The sequence below is a fragment of the Malaclemys terrapin genome, chromosome 23 (genome assembly GCF_027887155.1).
Source record: "Malaclemys terrapin pileata isolate rMalTer1 chromosome 23, rMalTer1.hap1, whole genome shotgun sequence".
Taxonomy (NCBI): Eukaryota; Metazoa; Chordata; order Testudines; family Emydidae; genus Malaclemys; species Malaclemys terrapin.
Genome location: NC_071527.1, coordinates 6,077,042 through 6,100,923, shown reverse-complemented (window position 1 = coordinate 6,100,923; position 23,882 = coordinate 6,077,042). Strand labels below are relative to the sequence as shown.

General features: G+C 48.9%; 1 protein-coding gene across 2 annotated transcripts in view; it reads right to left on the bottom strand.

The window, feature by feature from the left end:
• The window catches only part of COL2A1 (collagen type II alpha 1 chain), a 66,160-nt gene extending 57,158 nt beyond the window's left edge, over positions 1–9,002 (bottom strand). The window contains exons 1-7 of one of the 2 annotated variants that reach the window (XM_054013095.1): positions 8,707–9,002; positions 4,817–5,023; positions 3,276–3,292; positions 2,726–2,758; positions 2,559–2,591; positions 2,414–2,467; positions 1,607–1,708 (exon numbers count right to left, since the gene is read on the bottom strand). In XM_054013095.1, the coding sequence (XP_053869070.1) occupies positions 1,607–1,708; positions 2,414–2,467; positions 2,559–2,591; positions 2,726–2,758; positions 3,276–3,292; positions 4,817–5,023; positions 8,707–8,800 (540 nt within the window). In that variant the 5' untranslated portion in view covers positions 8,801–9,002. The remainder of the gene's footprint in view (positions 1–1,606; positions 1,709–2,413; positions 2,468–2,558; positions 2,592–2,725; positions 2,759–3,275; positions 3,293–4,816; positions 5,024–8,706) is intronic. The other variant, XM_054013096.1, reaches the window with a different exon arrangement.
• Between the last annotated feature and the right edge of the window lie 14,880 nt (positions 9,003–23,882).

Genomic DNA, 23,882 nt, shown 5'->3' with positions numbered 1-23,882 from the left:
CTGAGTGGGATTCTTGTTCATGATCCGTCAAGCCATGCGATGGGCATGCGGGCTGCAAAGTGATCACAGCTACTGATAGCCTAAAGTTTTTGGTAAAGTATTAATATTGGTAAAGTATTTGGATCCACTATGAAAAACAGACAAGCCAGTGTAACCTGATAAGCAATAAACCAGCGAACCAAACGTTCCCTGTAGCTGAAAAGCAACCATTTCCACATCTCAGAAAAAATCAAAATGAGGCTTTTTAGACCTGTTATTTGCTAGACATCGATTTGTAGTAAATATGCAAAATGTTCCGACATTTCATTTTAAATTTCCTCAGGGTTATTACTTCAGGGTCAGCCTTTTTATCTGGTGATATTTCGAGGGGAGAACTTTCTTTGAAGAGTAAGAAAAAAATCATTTAAAATGGCCAAACGATTTCAGTACCGTCATTTGCTCTGATTATGTTTTGCTTCTAACAGAGACAGCGAAGGGCACTTTCCAAAAACAATTATCAGGGGGTAGCCGTGTTAGTCTGTATCTACAAAAACAACAAGGAGTCTGGTGGCACCTTAAAGACTAACAGATTTATTTGGGCATAAGCTTTCGTGAGTAAAAACCTCACTGCAGCCGAAGAAGTGAGGTTTTTACTCATGAAAGCTTAGGCCCAAATAAATCTGTTAGTCTTTAAGGTGCCACCAGACTCCTTGTTGTTTTTCCAAAAACAGAAATCATTCGGTGTTGTTTTTTAGTTTTTTAAAGAAACTGCCCAACAGTTCCTCATAAATCTGGAGTGATTCATTCATCTGAAAGACTAGGAATTTAGAAAACTCAGGCACAGTGAATCTAAACATAGTGAACAGCATTTGGGGTAATTAAAATGCGCCTTTCAATGGGGCACCATTAAGTTAAATTTGCACTAAACAATAAGCTTGGTCTTGTACAAGGTAAGACCAACAGAAATGTTTCCTTGGATTTTTTTTTTAAGCTATCACCATGTGGTATCTACCTGCCCCCCTACCCCTCCACACTGCAGGGTTGGGCTAGTGCATGGGAATCACAGAGTAAAATTGACCAGGAACAGAAGTGAAGTACTAAAAGATTCCCTTGTGGTATTTGTAGCCTTGGGCTACCTCATGAAAGCAACACACTAGGAACATTAGTGAAACTTTAAATATTCCCATGCAATGTTTGCTCCCACTCGCTGCAGCTGTGGGCTAGTGCAAAGGGCACCCTAGAGTGAAACTGACCAGGGACAGTGGTGAAATTGACTTGTGTGCCAGTGAAATGCTAGAGCAATAAAGGCCTTTATTACTGGATGTCTGCACAGTGTCTAACAGCGGGGGTGGGGGCTCAGCAGCTGCGAAACAAATAACTAATGGGGAGGAAGCAAGTTAGATGATAAAAAGTCTTGCGTTCTGAATAATCGAAAATGTTGTTATTTAATTTTTCATAGGAGCCCTAAAATGACATAAATAGTCCTATCGAATCAGTGACTCCAGCTGAATTATACAGTATCGGGACACACTCAAAAGGCCCTTTCAATCAGTCTGTGCAGCCACATGTCCTGGATGTGACGGTTCAAAAACAAACAAACAAACAAAAACAACCTGAGGATACTCACTCCGCCAAGCCCAGGGGGCCCTGGGGGACCCGGGAGCCCTGGGGGCCCGGGGTTTCCAGGGGTACCAGGTTCGCCATCTCTACCCCGAGGGCCAGGAGCACCCTACAGGGAACAAAGAAGAAAGGTGACTCCAGACAGACACCCAGGAAAAGCTAATTACAATCTGCGCCCTGATGTGACGTGAGTCCTTGGAATGCACAAGGCTCCCAGTGTATGTTATTAATTCCAAACCATCTGATTATTTGTAATCCATTATTAATTCTATACGCTCCATTACTGTTATGCATTAAGTAGAATTATGAATACCGAGTGGTGCCCCATTCATCGGGATGTCAATGGCCCACAGTGTGTGTTAATTACACATCATTAATTATTATTAATAACTTATTATCAATGACAGATTACCAGTCATTAAGGACTGAGCATCCTTATTAGTCATACAGAGTGGTGCTTTAGTCATCTGAACGTAGGCAACTCACAGCCTATAGTAATCATTTGACACATTAATTACATCAATTAATAGCACTGTTATGGAGCTTAGTTATTGTTAATATAGCACCGTAATGGAACCGTGGTGCTTTAGATATACAGGGTCCCGGTCCATGACTGAGTCCCCTAGACCTCATCCTCACCACAGATGGCAAGTTCTCTGCCTCGATGAGATTACAGTTTAATCTGAAAGACTATTATTCAGGTGTGAAGAGGCAGTAATATTAAGATGGGGATGTGTCACACTGATGCTTTTGGAAGTATTTTAACCCCTGGTTTGTTTTGTGCTCCGTGTTGGTCGTTTTGTCTTAAACTCACTTTTTCTCCTTTATCCCCACGGTCGCCCCTTGGTCCTTGTTCCCCTGCAGGTCCCTGAAACAGGTGAGACAAGAGGAGTTCACTAGTCTCCAATGTTTTGCCCACAAACATTCAAACAATGTGATAGAGAAAGGAAGCTCCTCACCTGTGGTCCAGGTGGTCCTCTTGGTCCTACGACCTGGGTGGGAGAGAGAAACATAGGAAAACTCAGCTGAGAAGGAAGCTCACACAGGAGTCTCTCACCACGCCCTACACGCCACTATGGGAAAGAAATGAATGGAGGACATGCAGAAAACTCAGATTCAAACTTACATCTTTAATATCACCGGGTTCCCCTTTTTGTCCCTGCAATGCAAAGCGGCTGGAATTAGAACACTGACAATTCTGCACACAATTGATGTATGCGATTACACATCCCACCCCCTGCCTAGCCCATTGCTAGACCCATCACAGATAATCCCCATCCTGTGTGTCTGCCCAATCCTGCAAAGAACTGAGCCGAGCACTTCAGTGCGCTCTGCGCTTTAAGCACATGAGTAACTGTCCCACTATCCATACGGGAATAAGCTATACCGTCTAAGCACCGTATAACTGCATCCACACTGCCGGGTGGTACCGCTTTACCTAGACCGGTGTAATTAAAATGGTACAACTTGTGTGTCTATCTGAAGTCTGATTCTGTTTCACTTCCACCAGCCTTATACTGGTGTCACGCCACTGACTCCGGTGGAGTCACTCCTCATTGACAACAGTGTAAACTGAGACCAGAATCCGGAACGCTACACCCATGGAACTGTAATAAAGGCCAAAGAAGGAAACATGTCCCGGTGGTCATGATGAACAATACTAACAATGATCTCACCTTGGGGCCAGGTTGCCCTGTTGAAATGAGAGAGAGAAAGTGTCAGCATCATGAGGAAACCCATCATTTAAGCACACAAAGATGCACACGACAAGGCCTTGGATAAGACGCCAGGGAGGGATGTGGTTGGGGTAACGTCAGTTTCTCCTCTACACCCAACTGCCTGAGTATTGCTGTCACTGCTCTGCTGGAGGGGTGGTAAATTGGCCAGCATTTCACATAGACAGGCAAGGCTTCATGCAAAGCATTGTGGGATAATAGGCTTCCGAATGGCTAATGGCAGGTGGCGAAAATTTCAGATCTATGGTGGGCTAAGCACTTTGCCCTCCCAGAAATGACCGGGGCATGGTTATGAAGCAGCCAAAGAATAATGCACTCAGACAAAAAAGTAGATTAAAAAAAAAAACCCACCAAAACCAAGGAAAAGACCAAAAAAGGCAGGCGTTAAAAGCTACGTTCAGCACAGGTCCAAATCAACATGATTGCCTTTCGGGGGAAAATGTTAACATTTGCTCTCAACCCTTTGCTGACACTTGCAGGCTCGAAGGCATTTCCTAATTAAAGAGGGGGGCGCAAGGGGGGCATTGGAAAGGTAGCCCGTATCAGCAAAGGGTTAAAAAAGGCGACTTCTGCTTTTGATGGAACTAGAACAGAGAAGGTCCTCGAAACAGTGGCACTGAAATAGCTACTGGGCTCAGCTGAGGATCTCGAAACACTTCACAAATGGGAGTGAATTATGCCCCAGGCTGGGGGAGTTTTATTACCCATCCCCATTTTGCAGCTAAGGAAACTGAACATTGCACGGTGAGTTTTTTACAAAGCCAGGCACAGAACTCTGACCTACATGGAGGCCTGGCCTCTCCTTTGTCTCTCAGGACCACCCTTGAACTTGGGAGTTCTTACATAACTTCGGCTCAAGGTCATTTTGGAGGTAGTATTAAAATTAAAAGAAAAGGAGTTTTGATCTTTGCTCGTACCAGAAAGCATGTTTTTATATCACAGCAAGATTTCCAAAGCCTTTATTCTAGGTGCTATTCCTATTCCGCTCACCCTGCAATTTCTGACCCCGATGTAGTGGTTAAATACTAAGAAACCAAACCAAAAAAAAAAAAAAATCCCATGCACTATGTACTTAGCACTGTCCAGTTTCCGCCTTCATGGCTTAGAAATCTGCGGACTGTGGATTTAAATAAGGCTTCTCTGGTGCAGAGAGACTTGATTCACCGTCAGGGCAGAGACAGCTTTGGTGCTGTCTTGCCACCTTGGTAATGACTACGATATCTTTAGAATCGGGGCTGTTGGACTAATTGATTATGTTAATTATCTTTCTTCTCATCTGTGATTTGACCAAACTGTTATTTCAGACCTTCTACAGCCTAGGCAAAGAGACAGACCCAACTGAGTCCATGAGAAGTGGCCTTTCCTAGCGAGGTCTCATGGATGTCCCCGTCTTTTGCTGGGTGCTCATCCATTGGGGGCTATCGATCTTTGCAATTATCTCAAGTAATTTATTTATGGAAGGGAAATAAATAAATTACGACCGCTGACAGCAGGTTGGTCAGTTGGGCAGATAGGGCAGCATTCTCCGAAGGGGATCTCGGGGCTGGGACAGTCTCTCATTTCTTCGCAGATTATCTCGTCGCAGAGGATAGTCCCAGTGTCACAGACACAGATCCGGCAGGGCTCGGGTTTCCACACATCCTTATCACTATACCTCTGCCCATCCTGCACACAGCTGCCTGCCTCCTCTGTGCCGAAGGGAAAGGAAGGGAAGGGGGGAAATGAGACGCGGTGGGAGGGGAGGCAAAAGGGAGAAAACCAAAAGGGGGAGAGAGAGAGAAACAGGGTCATACCATCAGCATCAGTTACAGCAATCCCATAGCAATTGCAATAGGGCGTAGAAATAACCCCCCACATTCACGGTCCAAGCCAGCTCCCTGCCAGCTCCCAGGCGGGATGGTTCTGGTTCTCCCATCTTCCTTAGACATCTCACAGATTAGTACATGGATCTCTTGGTCACTCCAGAAGCAGAGCAAAACAAAGAGGCCTGATCATAGCTCTTTGGCCTCCCCAAGAGGATACTATGAGGAAGCACTGTCCTAAAGGCCCAGGGCCCTTCTGCTGTTGACGCAGCTGTAAGGTTCAAGGCTTCCCACCTGGCACTTCCTTAATTTCCCATCCCTGTCACTTTCGCTGAGCGAAACTGACGACGCAACCGTGCCCGTGAGTCAGGTAGAGTTCGTAGCAGCCACAAGCCATGTCCACTTTGGTCACACTCAGCTCAGCCCTCTTGTGCTTCCTTCACAAACCCCCCTGTGTCTCTTTTCTACAGGGGCCTGTGCGCTTTTCCAGCACACCAGGCCTGAACTGGGTTTCACACTAGTTCTACACTGGTGTCATTCCATTGGCTCCAGTAGAGTTACTCTGGATTTATACCAGGGTAGATAGGCAGGAGAATCAAGTCTGGATTCCCTTTCTTGGCGCTGCCAGAAGGGGCAGGGTTACACCAGTCCGCTTTGTTTAACCTCATCCCACCAGAAAAAAAATATAACTGGGGAAAAGGTGGAGAGAAAAGTAACAAAGAAGGTTCTTTAAATGCCCCCTGGCTGCTTCTGGAATGCGCACTGCAGACCGAACCCTGGGATGAACGAACAGCAGCAGCCCTGGCTCGGTCTCTCCAGGCAAAGGCTGTTTTTCTAATCAAAACACCATCAAAGAAAAACAAACTGAATCAAAGTGAAACCTATGAATGGGCCAAGGAGCCCGGGAGGGCGACGGGGGAGAATGGCTGCAGCCATGGGGGGCACTTGGGGGGGGAGCCACAAAAAATGCAAAAGGAACAAGCATCCAACTGCCATTGGGAAAGTTCATTATAATATTATTCCAGTTATAACAGCTCAATAGAAAGGGTTCTTGATAAGGGGAGACCCATAAAAAATATAAGTGCCTCTTTGACATCTGTTTCTCTCCCCCCCACCCCCATCCAAGTGAATGTCTGAAGCAGTTGAGATGACAGGGGGGGTCTTTGTGCAGGGAGCTGGGGCACCTTGGGGAGCCCAGGGGACCCTTCCTCTCATGAATGGGCCTTTTCTCGAGCACACACAGAGCTCAATTCACGTTGCGCTGTCAGGAACCTGTTTAAATAAATAAGGGCAGCATTTCAACTCCATCTGGAAGCGATTGCTGCCAATCTCCCCTATGCAAACAAACTGCTCACAATGGGGAATTGAGTTCCCTCCATGACCTGCAGAAAACTTTTGCAGATGAGCCTCCCAAAAGAGCTAAAGCCATCTGAGCAGAAAATAAGTTCCTCTCCTGGGAAACTGGGTGCGCCTTTGCTTTAGAGAAGAATAAAGCACGAGGCATGCTCGGTTATGCCCTTTCCTTGTGCGGAAACACCTGAGGAATCCGAGCACATGCTGAAGGATGCTAAACATACTTTAATCTAAACTAGAGAGGGCAGACAAGGCGGGAGATGGCAGCTTAAAGGAACCACTCTGCTAAGTTTCGGGGTACAATCAATTTTCCTGCGGGGAAATCATCCTTTTACAAGTTTCAGAGTAACAGCCGTGTTAGTCTGTATCCGCAAAAAGAAGAACAGGAGTACTTGTGGCACCTTAGAGACTAACAAATTTATTAGAGCATAAGTGCATCCGAAGAAGTGGGCTGTAGTCCACGAAAGCTTATGCTCTAATAAATTTGTTAGTCTCTAAGGTGCCACAAGTACTACCATCCTTCTACAGCAGACGTAGGAGAGAATTCATTAACCGATCAGCATCATTTTACCAGGAATAGGAAAAGGAAACAGAATCACCCGTTGCTACAAATAGACTGATTCCCAAAGTGCAGCCTTCAATTTCTGAGGTCTCTTGGGGTGTATGTGGCGTAGGTGCTGGAACTAGGGGTGCTGCTGCACCCCCGGCTTGAAGTGGTTTCCATCCTATCCAGGTTTTACAGTTTGGTTCAATGGCTCTCAGCCCCCCCACTATACAAATTGTTCCAGCTCCCCTGATATGTGGTCGGATGGAGGTGTCGCACTGGGAAATCCTACAAATCCAATCCTTTTGTTACGAACTAAGCAAACTGAAAGTGGCCTAGCAACTCCTTTGCGCCTGAATGGGAGGAATTTCAGCTCCTTTTTTGCTGGAATCTCAGGCTGGTTGTGGGAAAGACAGCATGGCCCAGAAGCAGGCGAGCAAGGAGGCATTTTCAGGCACTCTCTCTCCCCCTGCAATTGATTTACAGTCTGGAGCATATGGAGACAGGGATGGAATTCGAGCAATAGGAAACCTGCCCAAACAAGTGGGGGAAAAAATCCTTTCTACCTAATAAAGTTTCCAGCTTCCAGGCTGAATAATATGCCAGACCAGAAATTTTTCCGGGGTAGGGGGAAGGGCTGGCTGTGCATTGGACTTTAATGTCACATCGTGCAGCTATTGCACAAGATGATCATTTTGTTTAAAAAAAAATGGTAAAATGATGGGGGGCAGGGAGTGGGAATGAGCTCCCCCACGTGTCCCCTTGCTTTCCTCTTTGGGTTCAGATTTGGGGGAGGGGGTTGGAGGGTGAAGGAGAAGTTGGACAATCTATCTAGTATGTCTGGCATGTCTCTCATCCTCCAGGTGGCCTCCTCTAGGGGGGGAATCTCCTTTCTGATCCTTAAACAAAAAGTCTGTTAGCTATCAACTTCTTCTGCACCTTACTCACCAGCCCCAACTGAGAAGTGGGTTGCGGGGGGGAGGAAAGTTAAAGGCTGTACAAAGGTCTTTCTTTGTAAGTCTCAGACTCTGGCTTGTCTGTCTCGGAATGTCCCCTTTGTCTGGCTCCCCCGGTGAACCCCCCCATCCCACTCAGCTTTGTTGCATTAACTCTTTCACCGCTGCAGGAGGCGGAGAGATATTTTGTTCTCCCTTTGGTGGGTTCTGATCCGACCGGGTTATATTTGCCACTGAAAGCCCCTTTCAGGGTGGAAATCAACTCAAGGAAGGGGATGGAAGCCAAAATAATACACAGGAGGGGATTCACGACTGCAATGCTCTTCGAAAGCAACCGAGCATTACAACAAATAGGAACGCGCTTCTTCACCAATCAGTATTTTGTCATTGCTCAACAGTGAGCCTCGTCCAGTGTCCAGAATCCAGAGAAGGTACAAAGTGGGAGAAAAGACAGATCTAAAGAGGAGCAACGGAAAACACTGAGCTCAGGGTCAAATACCAGGAGAACATGAGGCCAGTTTTCCAGATCTTAAGGTACTTATCTTTTCAAGCCACTTCTCCCAGGTCTGCAACACTTGCTCCGACCACCCCCTCTTTCCCTCCCAGAAGCAGCGATTTCTCTCTGTGTGTCGCTCTTTCTTCCATAGCTTTTGTGTCGAATTCCCCCCCCTCCCCCTTTCAGGATCAATTTTAAAGAAGAAAAAGGTGCAACTTACGGATATCCTCATCCTGACATCTGACAACGGCTAGTAAAATGACCTGGGTGGCTGCGAGCAGCACTACAGTCCTTGAAGTCACAAAGCTGAACATGTCTAAATGTTAGACATGCAGGACCTTTGTGTGTGGAGGAGAGAAAAGGGAGGAGGTTGGTTTCCCCAGTGACTACCGAGCCTTCATGCAGCCGATTCCCCCTTATTTTTTGGAAACAGCAGGAGAATCCAAGGTACCTAGGCCCCAGCAGAATCTCGGCACCGTCTGCTCTGGGCCAAGGCACCGCAGTTAGATGGCCCCTCTGCCTTCTAGGAGCCGGTGTATATGCCCAGATCTCAGTCCTCCCCCTGCCCCCCAGCTGCGCTGTAACCTGAGCCCCGAGCCCCGTCCCCAGGGCTGGAGACCCCTCCTCCTGCCAGCGCTTCAGTGCAGCTTTGGAGCCAAAAGGGGCACGAAGTTAGGGAGGGAAAGGAAAGGGAGGGTCCTACCTACCCCACTCCTCCCCGAGGAGGCGCGGCGGGCAGCGCGGTGTCTCTCCAGACGCACGCGGGGATGGGGCAGGGAGAGCGGCTCCCGTCCCTCTCCAAAGCGCCGCGCCGCGGATGAAGTTTTCCAAAGCTCCCCAAAGGCGCCCGGCGCGCCGCGGGGGAGGCAGCGGGGGCCCAGGAAAAGCCCCGCTCCGGGGAGGACGCGCAGCTGGGAGAGGAGAAGTCGGGGGAAGTTTCCGCCGAGGTTTCCCGGGCCCGTGCGGTGCAGCGGAGAGCGGAGGATGCGGAGCCACGGGGGCGCGGCTGGAGCTCGGAGGGGTCTTTGGCCTCCCTCCCGGCTCCGGCATCTGCACCGGGGCGCGGTGCATCCTTCCGGGGGAACGTTCCGCTCTCCAGCACCCCCGCCCCGCTGCCAGTCAATCCGGTGTCACTCCGCTCGTTCCAGGGCAGAGGCTCCGGAGTGACACCGGTGCGACTGAGTTCACAACCTGGCCTTTCGTTCCGCTATGTCCCAGCCCACACCACGGCCCCCCCGCTCTTCCTTCGCAGCCCAGACCCCGGCTCCCTCTGCTCCCCGCTTCCAGCCCGGCTCCCGGACCTTCTGCCCTCCCCAGCTCTCAAGCTCCCCCACTCCCCTGTCCAGTACTCCGCAGGTGGCGTGGTTTCTGGAGGTGATTTGCAAATGCAGGAGGTGGCGGGGAGATAAGGGAAGGGGATTAACCCGAAATCCCTGGCATCAGGCTCCAGGAATCCCCTTCTCCGGCCCCCAAAGCTAAGGCACCCAAGCTGCAGGGTTTGGGAATCCTGCCCCCTACCCCCTGCTTGTCCCCAGTCTAGTAAACGCTGGTCCCATCGGCTGGGGAAAGGGGAGGGGGGGCGAGGAAAGAGAAGACCCCCGCATGCCCCCGCTTTCGGGTCCGGGCATCTCCTCCGGCCCCCGGACTGGGACAGCCGCAGGGGCCGTGGTCCTGCAGGAGGATGGAGGGGGGGAGGCAATGGAAAGGGATGGGGGAGAGAGGAGGAGGGGGGGCGACTTTCCCCTTGCTCCCCAGCCCCTGGCTGCTCCGTTCTCTTGTTCGGATGGCGCGGATCCCAAAGCTTTAATCCCGGGGAAACTGGGGGAGCGAGGGTGGGTGCGTAGGACTTTTGCAACCTTTAGCAGCGCTGGAGAGGGATGGGGTTGCGCTGTGCTTTGCAAATACTAGTACAGCGCGGGGGGGGGGGGGGGGGGTTCTGATTTGCAACGCCTAGCACACCCTGGGGGAGTTCCCCGGGTTGCAAACCCTTGGGGCTGAGGGACAGAGAGGTGCTGGGTTCTTCCTGGCCGCCAGTCAGCTGCATTCAGGTCCCGATTCAGCAACCGACTGAAGCACGTGCTTCTCGGTTCGCTCACAGGCTCCCCGTGAAGCACCTGCCTTCCGGAATGGGCGGGGGCTTCTCCCCAAGCCCCTCCCGGATGTGCAAAGAGAGGCCGAGCCCCCAGCACGCCCTTGCCCCTGTCCCACCGCCCCTGCGGCTGCAGCTCCTCTGCCACGTGCGCACATGCCGCGTCCCCCGGCCCCGCGCTGTACGTGCGCGCGTGGGTGTCCCGGGAAGTCTCCAGGCTGCTGCAGGGACAGAGCTGGGCGCACGCTGCACCGACTGGGCAAAGGCTGACACTTGGGGGTGGGCGGGGGAGGGGGAGTTGCACCACTCTCCCCAGCCAATAGCAAGCTGAGGCTCAGAGCACCCATTGGCGAAGGCTCCCATCGTGGGCGGAGCTTGGCGCACCAGCCCTCGAGCCTGGCCACCTTTAAAAGGCGCTCCCCTCGCCCTAGTGCTCAGAGCAGAGCCGCTGAGCCCAGTCACTCCGCTCCTGGGATTCCTCTCTTACCAGGGGTCCTGGCAGCTAAAAGGGGAACCGGCAACATAGCACAGCGGCCAAGCGTTGCCCCTCTCCATTGGTGGCATTTTATGCAGATTATACGCTGCTCTGATTTGCATATCGTTTGCCTAGGTCCACAAACTTCTGCTTACAAATAGTGTGGCTTCAGCTGTGCTGAAAGGCAGCCCTGGTTGAATGAGGTCCTCTGTTTGTTTACAGGACAGCAGCTAGGTAAGCTACACACACACACTGCAATAACTTTGAAATCCTGCAGGCTGTACATCGCCAAGACCCATCTCCGAACACCAGTTAATGTCAAAGGCTGCGGCTCTCCCTTTATCCAAAGATTTTCCTAGGACAGCTTTCAGAGGGGTAGCCGTGTTAGTCTGTATCAGCAAAAACAACGAGGAGTCCTTGTGGCACCTTAGAGACTAACAAATTTATTTGGGGATACATTTGTTAGTCTCTAAGGTGCCACAAGGGCTCTTCGTTGTTTTTCCTAGAACAGTTCCTCTTGGTTAATCAGAATGAGCTGGGTGTTTCCCTTTAAGCTAAGCAACTTGGCTGTTGTCCTCTATCTTTTTTTTTCTAGGCATCTTTTATGTGTGGAATGGAAATAACTATAGGATTGCTTACCTCTGGAAAAGAAATTAGGCCGTGAAAAGATCAGCAATTGTGCATTTGTGCTTTACAGGGAAAGTGCAAAGTCAAAAGGGCTAGAGACCACTTTTTTAATCGGGTGGCCCTGACAGATTGTTCAAGGAGCTATTTCTCTCGGATGCTCTCTTGCTGCACCACAGTTAAGGTTAAAACAGTTTATGCTGAAATCGGAATTCCCAAAGAGCTCACAAATCCAAATGCATCATCGGATTGGCTTGAAAATTGCTATGCCATTTGAGGGCCTGATGGGGAGTTGATGGGTTGGATTAACCTGGGAATTCCCAAGATACAGACCCTCCAAAAATTACCATAACCATTTTTTCCCCCATAGCTAGGAAAAGGATTGGGGGCTCAGTCATATAAAAGAGAGGTTGCTGGACTCATCTAGTGCCTGACACCAGTGCCATCCTCAAAACCCAATCACTGAAAAGATCAATCACATGCAACTTGGATTTTCTTCAGTTTCCAACATAGAGGCTTCGAATTGTTAGCTTGGAGTTAACAGTAGCTCCAGAATCAACATGGACAAGGAGCTGCTTTTCTAAAGTTGTTCTTAACAAAGCCCTTTGTTTTAATACATTGAGAGAGTTTCCACCATCTCTGTCTCTGCAGAGCTATCTGCATTGCTTTGGGGGGTTCCCCCCCTACAAGCAATAACTGGTAGATTTAAGGAATTTAGGCCTGAATTATTTCACAATAAAGGAGCACAGGTGAATTTTCGAAGGTGGCCAGACGTTATTTTGGGTGCTGTGAAAATGGGGACTTGTCAAAGCTGGATGCAAAAACTCCACTATTATGGGCATCCCTGGCATAACGTCGAAGCCCAGTAAGCTGCTTAAAAATGTCTCAGCTTCCTTGCCCTCAGTCAAGACACTCTAGAAATCTTTGCATAGGACGACAGCCGCATCAGCCCCTGAACGGAGAGAACAGGTTTGTAAGTAGGAGTGGGGGAGCGCGGTGTGTTTCCAAGATCAGTGGCTGCAGAATAGGGTTTGCCCTGGCAAGATTCCACAGCATAGCTCTTGCTCCCTGCTCAGAGATGTTCCAAGGTATCAAAGCAGCTCATAGTGATCAGCCACCCTTCCAGACTCCTCTTGCACGGGCAATCTCACTACATCCATGTGATAATTATTATAGTATTTCTCTGACAGTGTTGTCTAAAGGGCCCAGAGAAGAGCAGGGCCCCCCATTGTGCTGGGCACAGTAAAGAGACAGTTCCCACCCTGAAGAGCTTATAATCGTCTCTTTGACGTGTTTTGATGCATTTGTCTTTTGTAGCTTGGGCCTGATCTAATCAATGCCTATTGGGATCATTGCTTAAGGAGGTTTTAAATTAAGTGGTGCATAAATGTAGTGCTGCCTCCTGTCTTCACAGGGTAGAATTGCACCCTCTGAAATCAATATTCTCAGCTCAGGTTTATCACAATTACTACTGAGAAGCTGGATAACCAGAGAGGGGTTAAAAAGAAATCAAGGCTACTTTTTCCTTATGCAAAGCTGCTGGAGACAGTGTAACTTGCCGTGAAACAATATATCTGTGCCTTATAATCAAAGGCCCAGGGGATATTCAATGAAACTGAAAGGTGGCAGATTTAACACTGATCAAAGGAAAACTAGATAAGTTTATGAATGATAAAATTGGAGATATCCTATTTCCTAGAACTGGAAGGGACCTTGAAAGGTCATTGAGTCCAGCCCCCTGCATTCACTAGCAGGACCAAGTACTGATTTTGCCCCAGATCCCTAAGTGGCCCTCTTAAGGATTGAGCTCACAACCCTGGGTTTAGCAGGCCAATGCTCAAACCACTGAGCTATCCTTCCCCCCTAAAATGATGGAGTTCCCTGCAATAGCAGCGGACTGTACTCAATATCCCTTCCAGGCCTATGTGCCAGTGAAATACTTTTAGATACAATGCATAATTAGACTGCAGAACCCATTGCCACGAGATTTCACTCAGGCAGGGTTCCCAGGAAAACCCAGCATTTTAATAGTTAATGCTAACAAACTGCTTAAAATGTACTCTATTAGCCATGTTTGCCAAATTGAAGTGTTTAAAAAATCATGGTTGGACCCTCCAAAATCACAAAGTCAGCTTATAAATCATGAGATTTCTCTTTAAAAAAAAAATTGCATTATTTTTATTCATCGGTTGGTTTCTCAACCTTTAGGAGGCTCTCACTTCATGGTGGCAAGCCTGCAACCATGAGGGCTAGAAACATGCTAGTTTAAAAAAAAATGAAAGCCGAGAGACTCACCTAATCCCATGCATCCAGCAGCTGGGGCTTTAAACTGCACACTCCTCATAGTAGCATGAAATAAGGAACTGGTTCAAGGGGAGACCACAATGGGTCATACTGAAAGGTGTCAGATAAGAGGGACATTACTAGTGGAGTTCCTCAGGGATCGGTCTTGGGTCCCATCTCATTTAACATTTTTATTAGTGACCTTGGCACAAAACGTCTGAGTGTGCTAATAAAATTTAGAGATGACAGAAAGTTGGGAGATATTGCCAGTACAGAAGAGGACTGGAATATCATACAAGAAGACTCAGCCGTGCTGTATTTAAGGTTATGTAAGTTCTTTGGGGCAGGTCTTTCTGGTCTGTTTGAACAGTGCTTAGCACAGTGCAGTCCTGGTCCATGAATATGCACGACTGTGAAAGAAATAATAGTGCCTAGTTTTTTTCATCAGTAGATCTCAAAGCAGGTCAGTATCATTAGCCCCATTTTGCAGATGGGGAAACTGAGGCACAGAGCAGCAAAGTGACTTGCATAAGGTCACCCAGCTGCAGAACCAGGAATAGAACACAGATCTGCTGGAGCCCAGGCCAGTACTCTAACTACTAGGCCATGCTGCCTTCCCAATAATAATGTGGAGGCAGATCAGCCCACATCTGCTTTCCGAGGGGTTCCTTGCTCTTTTCTCAGAAGCCTCTGTTGGAGGCAGGATACTGGGCTAGAGGGACCATGGTTCCGATCCACTCTGGCAATTCCTATGATCCTTATGGAAATGACGCATTTCATTCAGATCGCTTCTCAGTCTTGCAGTGGCGACAGGAGTGTGTGACTTTGCCCAAAGCATCTCAGCTATGCTAGGAGCCTCCAAGGCAGGATACTGCGTCCCTAAAAGCCCAGAAAAAAACAAAACCTATGTTGTTGCTGCCGGGAACGTCTGCCAAAAATAACCTGGGAGGATCTGTCATTAAAAATGCCGGCGCGCACTGCCCATGTTTGCCCAGTGTTGCTAAAACGGCCCTATCAATAAACCAGTAAAGCTGTTTCATTAGCTTTCACAGGGCCGCATGTGCTCCCAGCCCAGAGCTCTGAGGTCCACCCAAGCTGAGAATAGCCATGGCTCTCAGCTCAGCGGAGCAGCCTTTGATAACGCACCAGGCTGTGCGGTTTCGTTTGCTATTTTTAGCCCCCTCCAGCCTGTCATTAGGACGTACCCAGATCCTCTTGTATCTTTGGGACAGGGACTTGCAGCAGTAGAGGGTTGCTGGGAGAGGCTGGTTTCTTAATGGATTTGCAGTGCTCCCCTTCATCGTCAGCCTCAATCTCTCACACACGTGGGCCGAGCTAGCCTGGCTCCAGCTGGACTGGGCAGGCTTCAGAAATGGCCAGCTGCCGCATTTTACAGTGGGCGAGAAGAAAACAGCCTCTGTGAGAACAGGGGGGGAAATGCTCGTTATCACACGAGGCTGCGGAAAGGATCCAGGCCAGCAGCAATAACTTGCAAAGTGTTGCTTTGCTGCCTGCATTGCACAGGTGGACGGGTGGGTGGTCTTATGACTAAAGCACTGGACAGGGCACCACAAACCTAGTTCAAAGCCTGGCTCCTGGAGTGACCTGGAGCAAAACACTAGGGGTATGTCTACACTGCAGTGAGACGCCTGCTGACTTGGGGCTTGTGGAGCTCGGGCTGCGGGGCTGTTTCATTGCAGTGTAGACTTCCGGGCTTGGGCTTGCCCTAAGGGTTGGATTTTCAGAGCACTGGCAATCAGGTGCCTAAATCTCCTAGACAGCATTGCAAATCACATCCTTAGGGTATGTCCATACTGCAGTCAAGGGGTGTGACTGGAGCTCTTTGATGTTTTGGGGAGCAGTGCGGGGTTCTGTCACTGCCTGCCCTGTAACCTAGGGAGCCTTTGCGCTGGACAGCTATGCCTCCATTCCCTGACATCAGTAGACTGATCACAAGCACAAGGTCTCAGCCTGGCTTCCACCAGCCTCGTGACTCCGGGCAGGGTGACCGCAACAGTCCCAAGTCTCCCCAAATCCATCCACCCTGAGTTGTTAAGTACCAGACATTTGGACCATTCCCCTCTGGGTTGTCACCCCTGAAGGTGTGAAACCAGCCCCCCAGTTATCAGCTCACTTTGGCGCACATGGTTCACACAACAGAGACCTGCTTGGGATAAAAATAAACCAAAGGCTTATTGACTAGAAAGGCACAAATTCAAATGGGCCCGGTAGTGGTGGCAGGATGGGCCAGGTGGTCGAACTATTACCCAGGGTTCCTGGCAGGCTGGTACGGCCCATGGTACTATAACTTCACTGCTTTGGGACTTAAAGTCGCTAGATTAAAGCTAGCTCAAGTATGTCTACATGAGCCGCAAATCACCCCCTGTGATTGCAACGTAAACCTACCCGTCGGCTCTCTGCGCCCGTTTCCCCAGAACCCTTCCATTTCCTCTGCCCACCCCTCGTATATAGATATTTTTTGCAAGGTTTCATTGGTCATTTTCACCTCAGCGGTGCAGAAAAACTATGGGCCGTTAAGTGGCCGGACGAGATCAGCAATGAGACTATTTGTAGCCAAATCCACCAGCCATCTCCATCAACCCTTGTTCGGTTTCATGGTGCAGCCCTATTATTAGCATGGGAAGACCAACTCATTACAAAATACGTTTATCAAGGAATGCCACCACATGGCCGGCGATCACCTGGGCACCAAAATCTTCAGTGGTGCGACATGATCACCTAGGACGGACATAGACTGAACATCCGGACGGACTGTCTGAAGGACCTAGCTAGAGATCAACGTGGGCGGAGCTTGATCCGCAAGGAAGCTACGTCCCTTTGGCATCTCCCATGATGATGCTGACACCTTGCATAGGCCTACTGCTTAGTAAGGCTTATATGAGCCGAAAGCAAGTAACCTCTCCGATCCCATCCTGGCTCAGAGACCACTGAACTGCAGGAGAAGGTTTCTCAAAACCAGGCAGGCCCCAGCTTGCAAACTCCTTTCTCCTTCACCCTCAGGAGGGTTAAAAGATTTGGCAGCCCTGCACCTGGAGCCCTTTGTCAGATACAATGATCCTCAATACCTCTGCCTGCCTTTGTGCTTCTAATGGACAGGTGGTTTCTCTGGAGTGTTACATTCTGGAGGGGCTAAGCTCCACGCACCTGGGCCATGCATTCCTGATCCATTGCCTTCAAGAGGGGATTTACCCTGAGCCCAAAAGAGGACAAGAAAAGAAAGAGGGGAAAAAAGCATTGAGCCACCCTCCTGCATTGTTATTCCTCTATCACGAGGAATACCCCGTGCGCCCAACGAGAGTGCAGCTCCCGTCAACTCCAGAGGTGTGCGCGGGATCGGAGCAGACCCACGGCCAGAAGGAACAGGGGGAAATACTTTCCTTTCCTCGTCCTTTCATCTCCTGAAGACGGGGCAAAGATCCAAGGCGCACGCATTTTCCCACAGCGGTTTGGAGCTGTGGGGTCTTGCAATGGAATTCTTTGGCTAGATGAATTTAGATCTTGGTCTGAGCAGGTGCGAGATTTAGGAAGGTAACAGCACTGCTGCTTTAAGTTAAATCCATCAGTTTGCAAGCAGACTTTGGAAGAGAACCAAGTTTTGCATATAAACACACCCCCCCCCCCCCACACACACACACACTACATTATCAGAAGTGCTCAGCACCCAGTAGCTCCCAGTGAACTCAACAGAGACCCTCCCCCAACCGCTTTTCCCATCGAGAATCCAGTCTCTACCTCCACCGTTCTGAAAGGACGATTCCAGTGATGGTACTTCAGTCATGTATTCTAGAGTCTATAGATATTAAGCATATAGATCTCGCTCTAATGCAGTGGTCTCCAAACTGTGGGGCGTGCCCCACTAGGGGGTGTGTGGCAGGGCTGGGACAGCCCCCATGGGGGTTGGGGAGTGAGCGCCACCCTACCCCGCTCCACCCCCAGCTCTGCTCAGGCCCCGCTCCCAGCCATGGCTCCGGCTCCTGGCCGCGGCTCCATACCCGGTCATGCTTCCACACTCAGCTGTCGGCCCCAGCCTCGGTCCCCAGCCCCAGCGCTGCTCCTGGCCCCAGCCCCACCCCCAGCTGCAGCTCCGCTCCCAGCCGTAGCTCCAGCCTCAGCCCCCTTCCCTCCCAGGCTGGAGGGGTGGGGGGCGGACAAGGGTAAGGAGGGGTGCGACTCCGAAAAGTTTGGGGACCACTGCTCTAATGTGGATGAGGCAGCACAGTCTAGTGGACTGGAAGCCAATTCATGGTTCTGCCAGTGACCTATTTGGGCAAGTCACTTCTCTTTGTCCCTCTATTTCCTCTCTCACCCTTTGTCTGCTCCTCTGGGCAGGGGCTTTCTCTCCCTAGACAGCTGTACAGCACAATGGAGCCCCCCTCTCCTTAGGACTCTGGACAAATGAATAGCAATTGTTTTTCTCCTATTAAGTTTCAATGTCCCCTTTCTCCCCTCCCTGGGGTTTATAAACTTCAAATGCACCTAGATGGCTCATGTCAGTGGCTGGCCAAGTGATACATTCAAAACTTAAAACCTAATTAGGTGGGGCCTAGTCCTGAGTGGGGCCTAATCCACGCACTAACTCCTCTGCACAGGGTGAATTTCCTTCTGTGTGTCTGGTCGATGCAGCTATGATCATGGACTAGCAGAAATGCACCCAGGTGAACTCCCGTGACACGATCTTTGTCTCTGCTTATATCATACTGAAGGGGAAAGAGCTGATGAATGGGTGACTCTCATCAGAATAATTTTTGCAAAGGCTAAGCAGATATTAAAGGCGCTATCTATCGCAACATTAGCCAGCAAGGAGGGGAAAGGTCAAGCCTCATTTAGAGGTAACTCCGCTTGGGGTGTGGAATTTAGCTCCGCATTGGGGTGATGTCATTTAAAGGGCCAGGTGATGATAACCCACAAGTGGCTTTATCCCAAGTCTGTTTCTTTGCATCCCGGCTGTTAAATACCTTGGACTGTTTACCATAAAAAGGTCACACAGCCAGTCACTTGATAGATGCAGAGATGAGCAGCACCTTCCATAGGGGCCACATCTGCATACAGTTATTCTTACCAAGCCGTGTGTGCCTGAAAAGGAGACAAAACGTTCGCTCTGCTTCTCATTCGGCCCCTGAGGCTCGTGAGGTGGGGTTGTGTTTTGCAGGGGGTTGGTACTCTCACTTGGCCCCGGTCACAAAAGTCTAGTTTAGCCTGTTACATACAAAAGTCAGCACGAGTTCAAGACAAAAAGACTGAATTAGCCCAAACAAAAAGCCTCCCTGTTTTAACCCAGGACCACGCTGAGAGCACGTCTAGCGAACAAGAGGAACATGGGACAGAAAATCAATAGATCAAAACTGGTGAGTCAAAAATTCAGCCTGAGTGGTGGACAAAAATTGTGAGGGGATGGATTATTCTGCCCTCCACTCCCACTTGGGGTCCTTAAAAAAATAAGACTTCAGGGGAAGAATCAAGTTGGCTAGTTGGGAGACAGGTAGGCAAGCTTCGCAAGCTCCACCCCCACGATCTTCTGGGCCCCCTGGATCCATAGTGATGACATAGGTCTTTCACTGCTCTGATCCTCAGGGATGGCCTGACAAATAAAAAATAACAAAGAGCTGACAAATAATTGATGTTTCAGATTTGGGGCTGAAACAGATTTTTTGTTGAGAGTTGTTGTCAGGTGCCTTGAACCTATTTTTGTCATCCGCAGATCTCAAAGTGCTTTACAGTGTCATCATCCCCATTTTACAGATGGGGAAACTGAGGCACCAAGCAGGGACATGATGTGTGCAAGGTCACACGCAGAGCTAGGACTACAGTGTGTGGACAGGTACTTGTACGGGGGGATGGGCCTGGTTTAAGGGTTCTAGCCACCCCATGACCCCCTCCTCCCTTTTGTGTGTGGGGGATAGCTCAGTGGTTTGAGCATTGGCCTGCTAAACCCAGGGTTGTGAGTTCAATCCTTGAAGGGGCCACTTAGGGATCTGGGGCAAAAATCTGTCTGGGGATTGGTCCTGCTTTGAGCAGGGGGTTGGACTAGATACTCCTGAGGTCCCTTCCAACCCTGATATTCCATGATTCTAGAACCCAGGTCTACTGACCCCCAGCACAGTGTTCTTCCCACAACACTGTACTGCCAGCATTGCACAGGCTTGTGGGGGATTCTAAATCAGAGCGGTCCAGAACTCAGTCACTGTTGCCTCCCAATTCCTGTGGGCTGCTCCTCCACAGAGGCCCAGCACAGAATCTACCCCTGTGCCTCAACCTCTTGTTCTTATCTCTCATTAAAGAAAAGGCTCCAGCAGTTCTGCGCTGATGAACGATGCTCAAGTTAACGAGCTCCCGTCAGTCGTCGGGACGAAACGCAGCAAAAGCTAATCTAAAGCCGGGCGTTTGTTGAGACTGGAACATGTCACCCTAAGAGGCTGTGCAGCTGAGGAGGCATTGGAAGGCGACCGGTAAGAGCCCTGATAGCTTCTGAACTGACATTCCTCAGCGTCAGCACGAGAACTGGTCAACATTTTTCCCTCAAACTTTTTTTTCCCCCAATGGAAAATCGGGGTTTTGACCAAATGAAAATGTCACAGAAAGCTACCGAGCCTCAAACCTTTTCAGGTTTTTGTGGGGGGAAAAAAAACGTTTTTGGCCAAAAATGATCCTTTTTTTCCCTTTTGGATAAAAAAGTTGAAATTTTCCACACCCTCGTTTTCTGACCAGCTCTAGTCAGGAGACTTTTGTCTTTCACTGCAAAGCATCTAAGGACGGGTGGCTCATCGCTGGCCAAATCCCAACCATCAAGAGTGTTTTGGTCACTGGCAGAATGAATTTGTAACCCCACAGACAATCGGGAAAGCGCCATGTCCCCCTGTAGTGGTGGCACCTTGGCCAATAGAACTAGGTGTTTTAATCATACTTTTAGAACCAGGGGTCCTAGCTTTGATTCACGCAGCTGCTGCTGCACCCAGGGACCTAGTCATCACCAGATGGGATGAGGGTTACATATTCAGTAGAGCCTGGTCCAAAAATGGATTTTCTGTCCCACCAAAAATTTTGGCAGTTCAAGCAAAATTCACCCTGCATTGAGATGGAAACCCCAAATTTTGAAAATTTTCACTTAACGAAATTTCACAACAAATCATTTGTTTCGGGTCAAATCAAAAAGTTTTGAATGTCTCAAAACGGACATTTCATTTTGATTTCAACCCTGGTTTATTTTCTTTTAAATACGTCAGTTGCAAAATAGAAAGTAATTCTGAAACTAAAAAATAGAAATGCTTTGTTCCAAAAGCGTCAAAATGGGACAACTTGACATTTTCAAAACGTGGTTTTCTGCTTCCCCCCTCCCCAAAGCAAAATTTCATCTAAATCAACATGATTTAATCAGGTTTAATCAAAATGGCATTTTCTGGTGGAAAACACTTTTGATTAATATTTTCCAGGCAGCTCTCATATTCCCCCTGTGTGCCGGGATCTGAGAATGGAGTTAGGCCACTGAAGCCTTTATTCTGCTTAGAAGGGGAGAATAGATGCAGCACGGATGGGAAAGTGATGAGTGGAAAGGTTGGGTGAATGTGGCCACAAAAAGATATTTATTATTGGCACGTAGAGGCTTCCACCAAAATCAGGCACTAAGATGCTAGGCACGGCACAGACACATAGTAAGAGGCAGTCCCTGCCCCAAAGAGCTTACAGTCTAACTAGACAAGTGAAGGACACTGTTTTAGAGATGGGAAACTGAAGTCCAGAGGGGATAAGTGACTTGCCGGAGGACATACAGGGAATCGGTGGCACAGCCAAGATGTGAAGCCACCTCTTCTAACTCCCAGTCCAGTGCTTCACCCATAAAACTAACCTTCCTCGGCAGAGCAGGTGCAGAACAAGAAGTTAGAAAGTGAGAGGAGAGAGGAGACAGAAGAGATCATGCAGAGGGAAAGGGTTAAGGAGGGAGGGGAGGGGCTGGAGGGAGAGGGGATTGTTAGGGAGTGGTTGCCAGGGGAAAAAGAAAGGCGCAAGAACTGTTTGCCTATGCTTTATAACAAGATGTTTCCTGACCTGATGACACAGAACAGATGCAGTAGTAGAAGGTGCTCAGAATCCGTCTCTATCATCCCACCTCCCAGGATGTGTAGAGAATAAAATTAAAAGTCTCCTGGACACATCCTCAGCTGGGGATGCTCCACTGAACTCAGACCTCCCAAGAGTCCTGGGACCGTCCCACTTTGACCTACAAAACCATATGTCCTGCACCACTCACTCAGATTTGACCTGGCCACCCCCCTCTCCAGGAAGCCAGGACCCCATGCACCAGGTCACAGTGCCCGGAGCCGGGATGCGAGCCCTGCCAGCCTCACGGGACAGGAGATGCAGTAGCATCCACCCCACCGGCTTGCATCCTGGAGGCAGGACCTGTCCCACATTAGCCACTGGAAGTGTTGGGAGATATTCTGGACTCACTGAAGCTATGTTGATTTGTACCCACAGAGGCTCTGGCCCCAAGTGCATTGTGGGAGTTTTCAACCCTCTTTGGCTGTGATGCAAATTGGGAAGAGATCCACCATCTTCCATCACCATGAGCATTGTCATAAGAGACGGTGGTAAAAAGAGCTTCAGTCATTTCTTGACCTGAGAAAAATGTACCCCCAACATCTCCACACCAGTAAATCCCCTCCACAAGCCACAGCAGCTATTAGAAGTGGCTTAAGGATCCACTTTTTTGATACACAGAATATTTCAAGTTTCAGAGTGGTAGCCATGTTAGTCTGTATCAGCAAAAAGAAGGAGTCCTTGTGGCACCTTAGAGACTAACAAATTTATTTGGGCATAAGCTTTCGTGGGCTAGAACCCACTTCATCAGATGCATGCAGTGGAAAATACAGTAGGAAGATATATATACACAGAGAACATGAAAAGATGGAGGTTGCCATCTAACGAGACTAATCAATTAAGGTGGGCTATTATCAGCAGGAGAAAAAAACCTTTTGTAGTGCTAATCAGGATGGCTCATTTCCAACAGTTGACAAGAAGGTGTGAGTAACAGTAGGGGGAAAATTAGCATGAGGAAATAGTTTTTACTTTGTGTAATGACCCATCCACACCCAGTCTTTATTGAAGCCTAATTTAATGATGTCCAGTTTGCAAATTAATTCCAATTCTGCAGTTTCTCGTTGGAGTCTGTTTTTGAAGTTTTTTTGTTGGAGAATTTCGACTTTTAGATCTGTAATTGAGTGTCCAGGGAAGTTGAAGTGTTCTCCGACTGGTTTTTGAATGTTATAATTCTTGATGTCAGATTTGTGTCCATTTATTCTTTTGCGTAGAGACTGTCTGGTTTGGCCAATGTACATGGCAGAGGGGCATTGCTGGCACATGATGGCATATATCACATTGGTAGATGTGCAGGTGAACGAGCCCCTGATGGTGTGGCTGATGTGATTAGGTCCTATGATGGTGTCCCTTGAATAGATATGTGGACAGAGTTGGCAACGGGCTTTGTTGCAAGGATAGGTTCCTGGGTCAGTGTTTTTGTTGTGTGGTCTGTGGTTGCTGGTGAGTGTTTGCAGCATCTATTTAGACACCAAAGTCAGCAGCTGGATTTTCAGAAGAACACAACACGTTGAGCTGGGTGCTGAGTTCCCGACTGTGGGAGCTGATTGCTTGGAAGTCCAGCTCTTAATAAACCCATGAATCATGCTTCTGAGGTGTCTTGGGAGCAGGCACCGTTCTCTCCCTGGCTAGCCAGTTCTCTGCATTACTACTTGTGTACCAAGTTCCTGTCTTAAAGGATTGCACAGTAAAGTCTATGGGGATGTTAACACTAGCATGAAAATAGTTCAGATCAACCAATTTCCTGCCCCAGTCGACCAAATCCACCAGACTGATTTACACCAGCAGAGGATCTGGCCCTATTGACTCCAGTGGA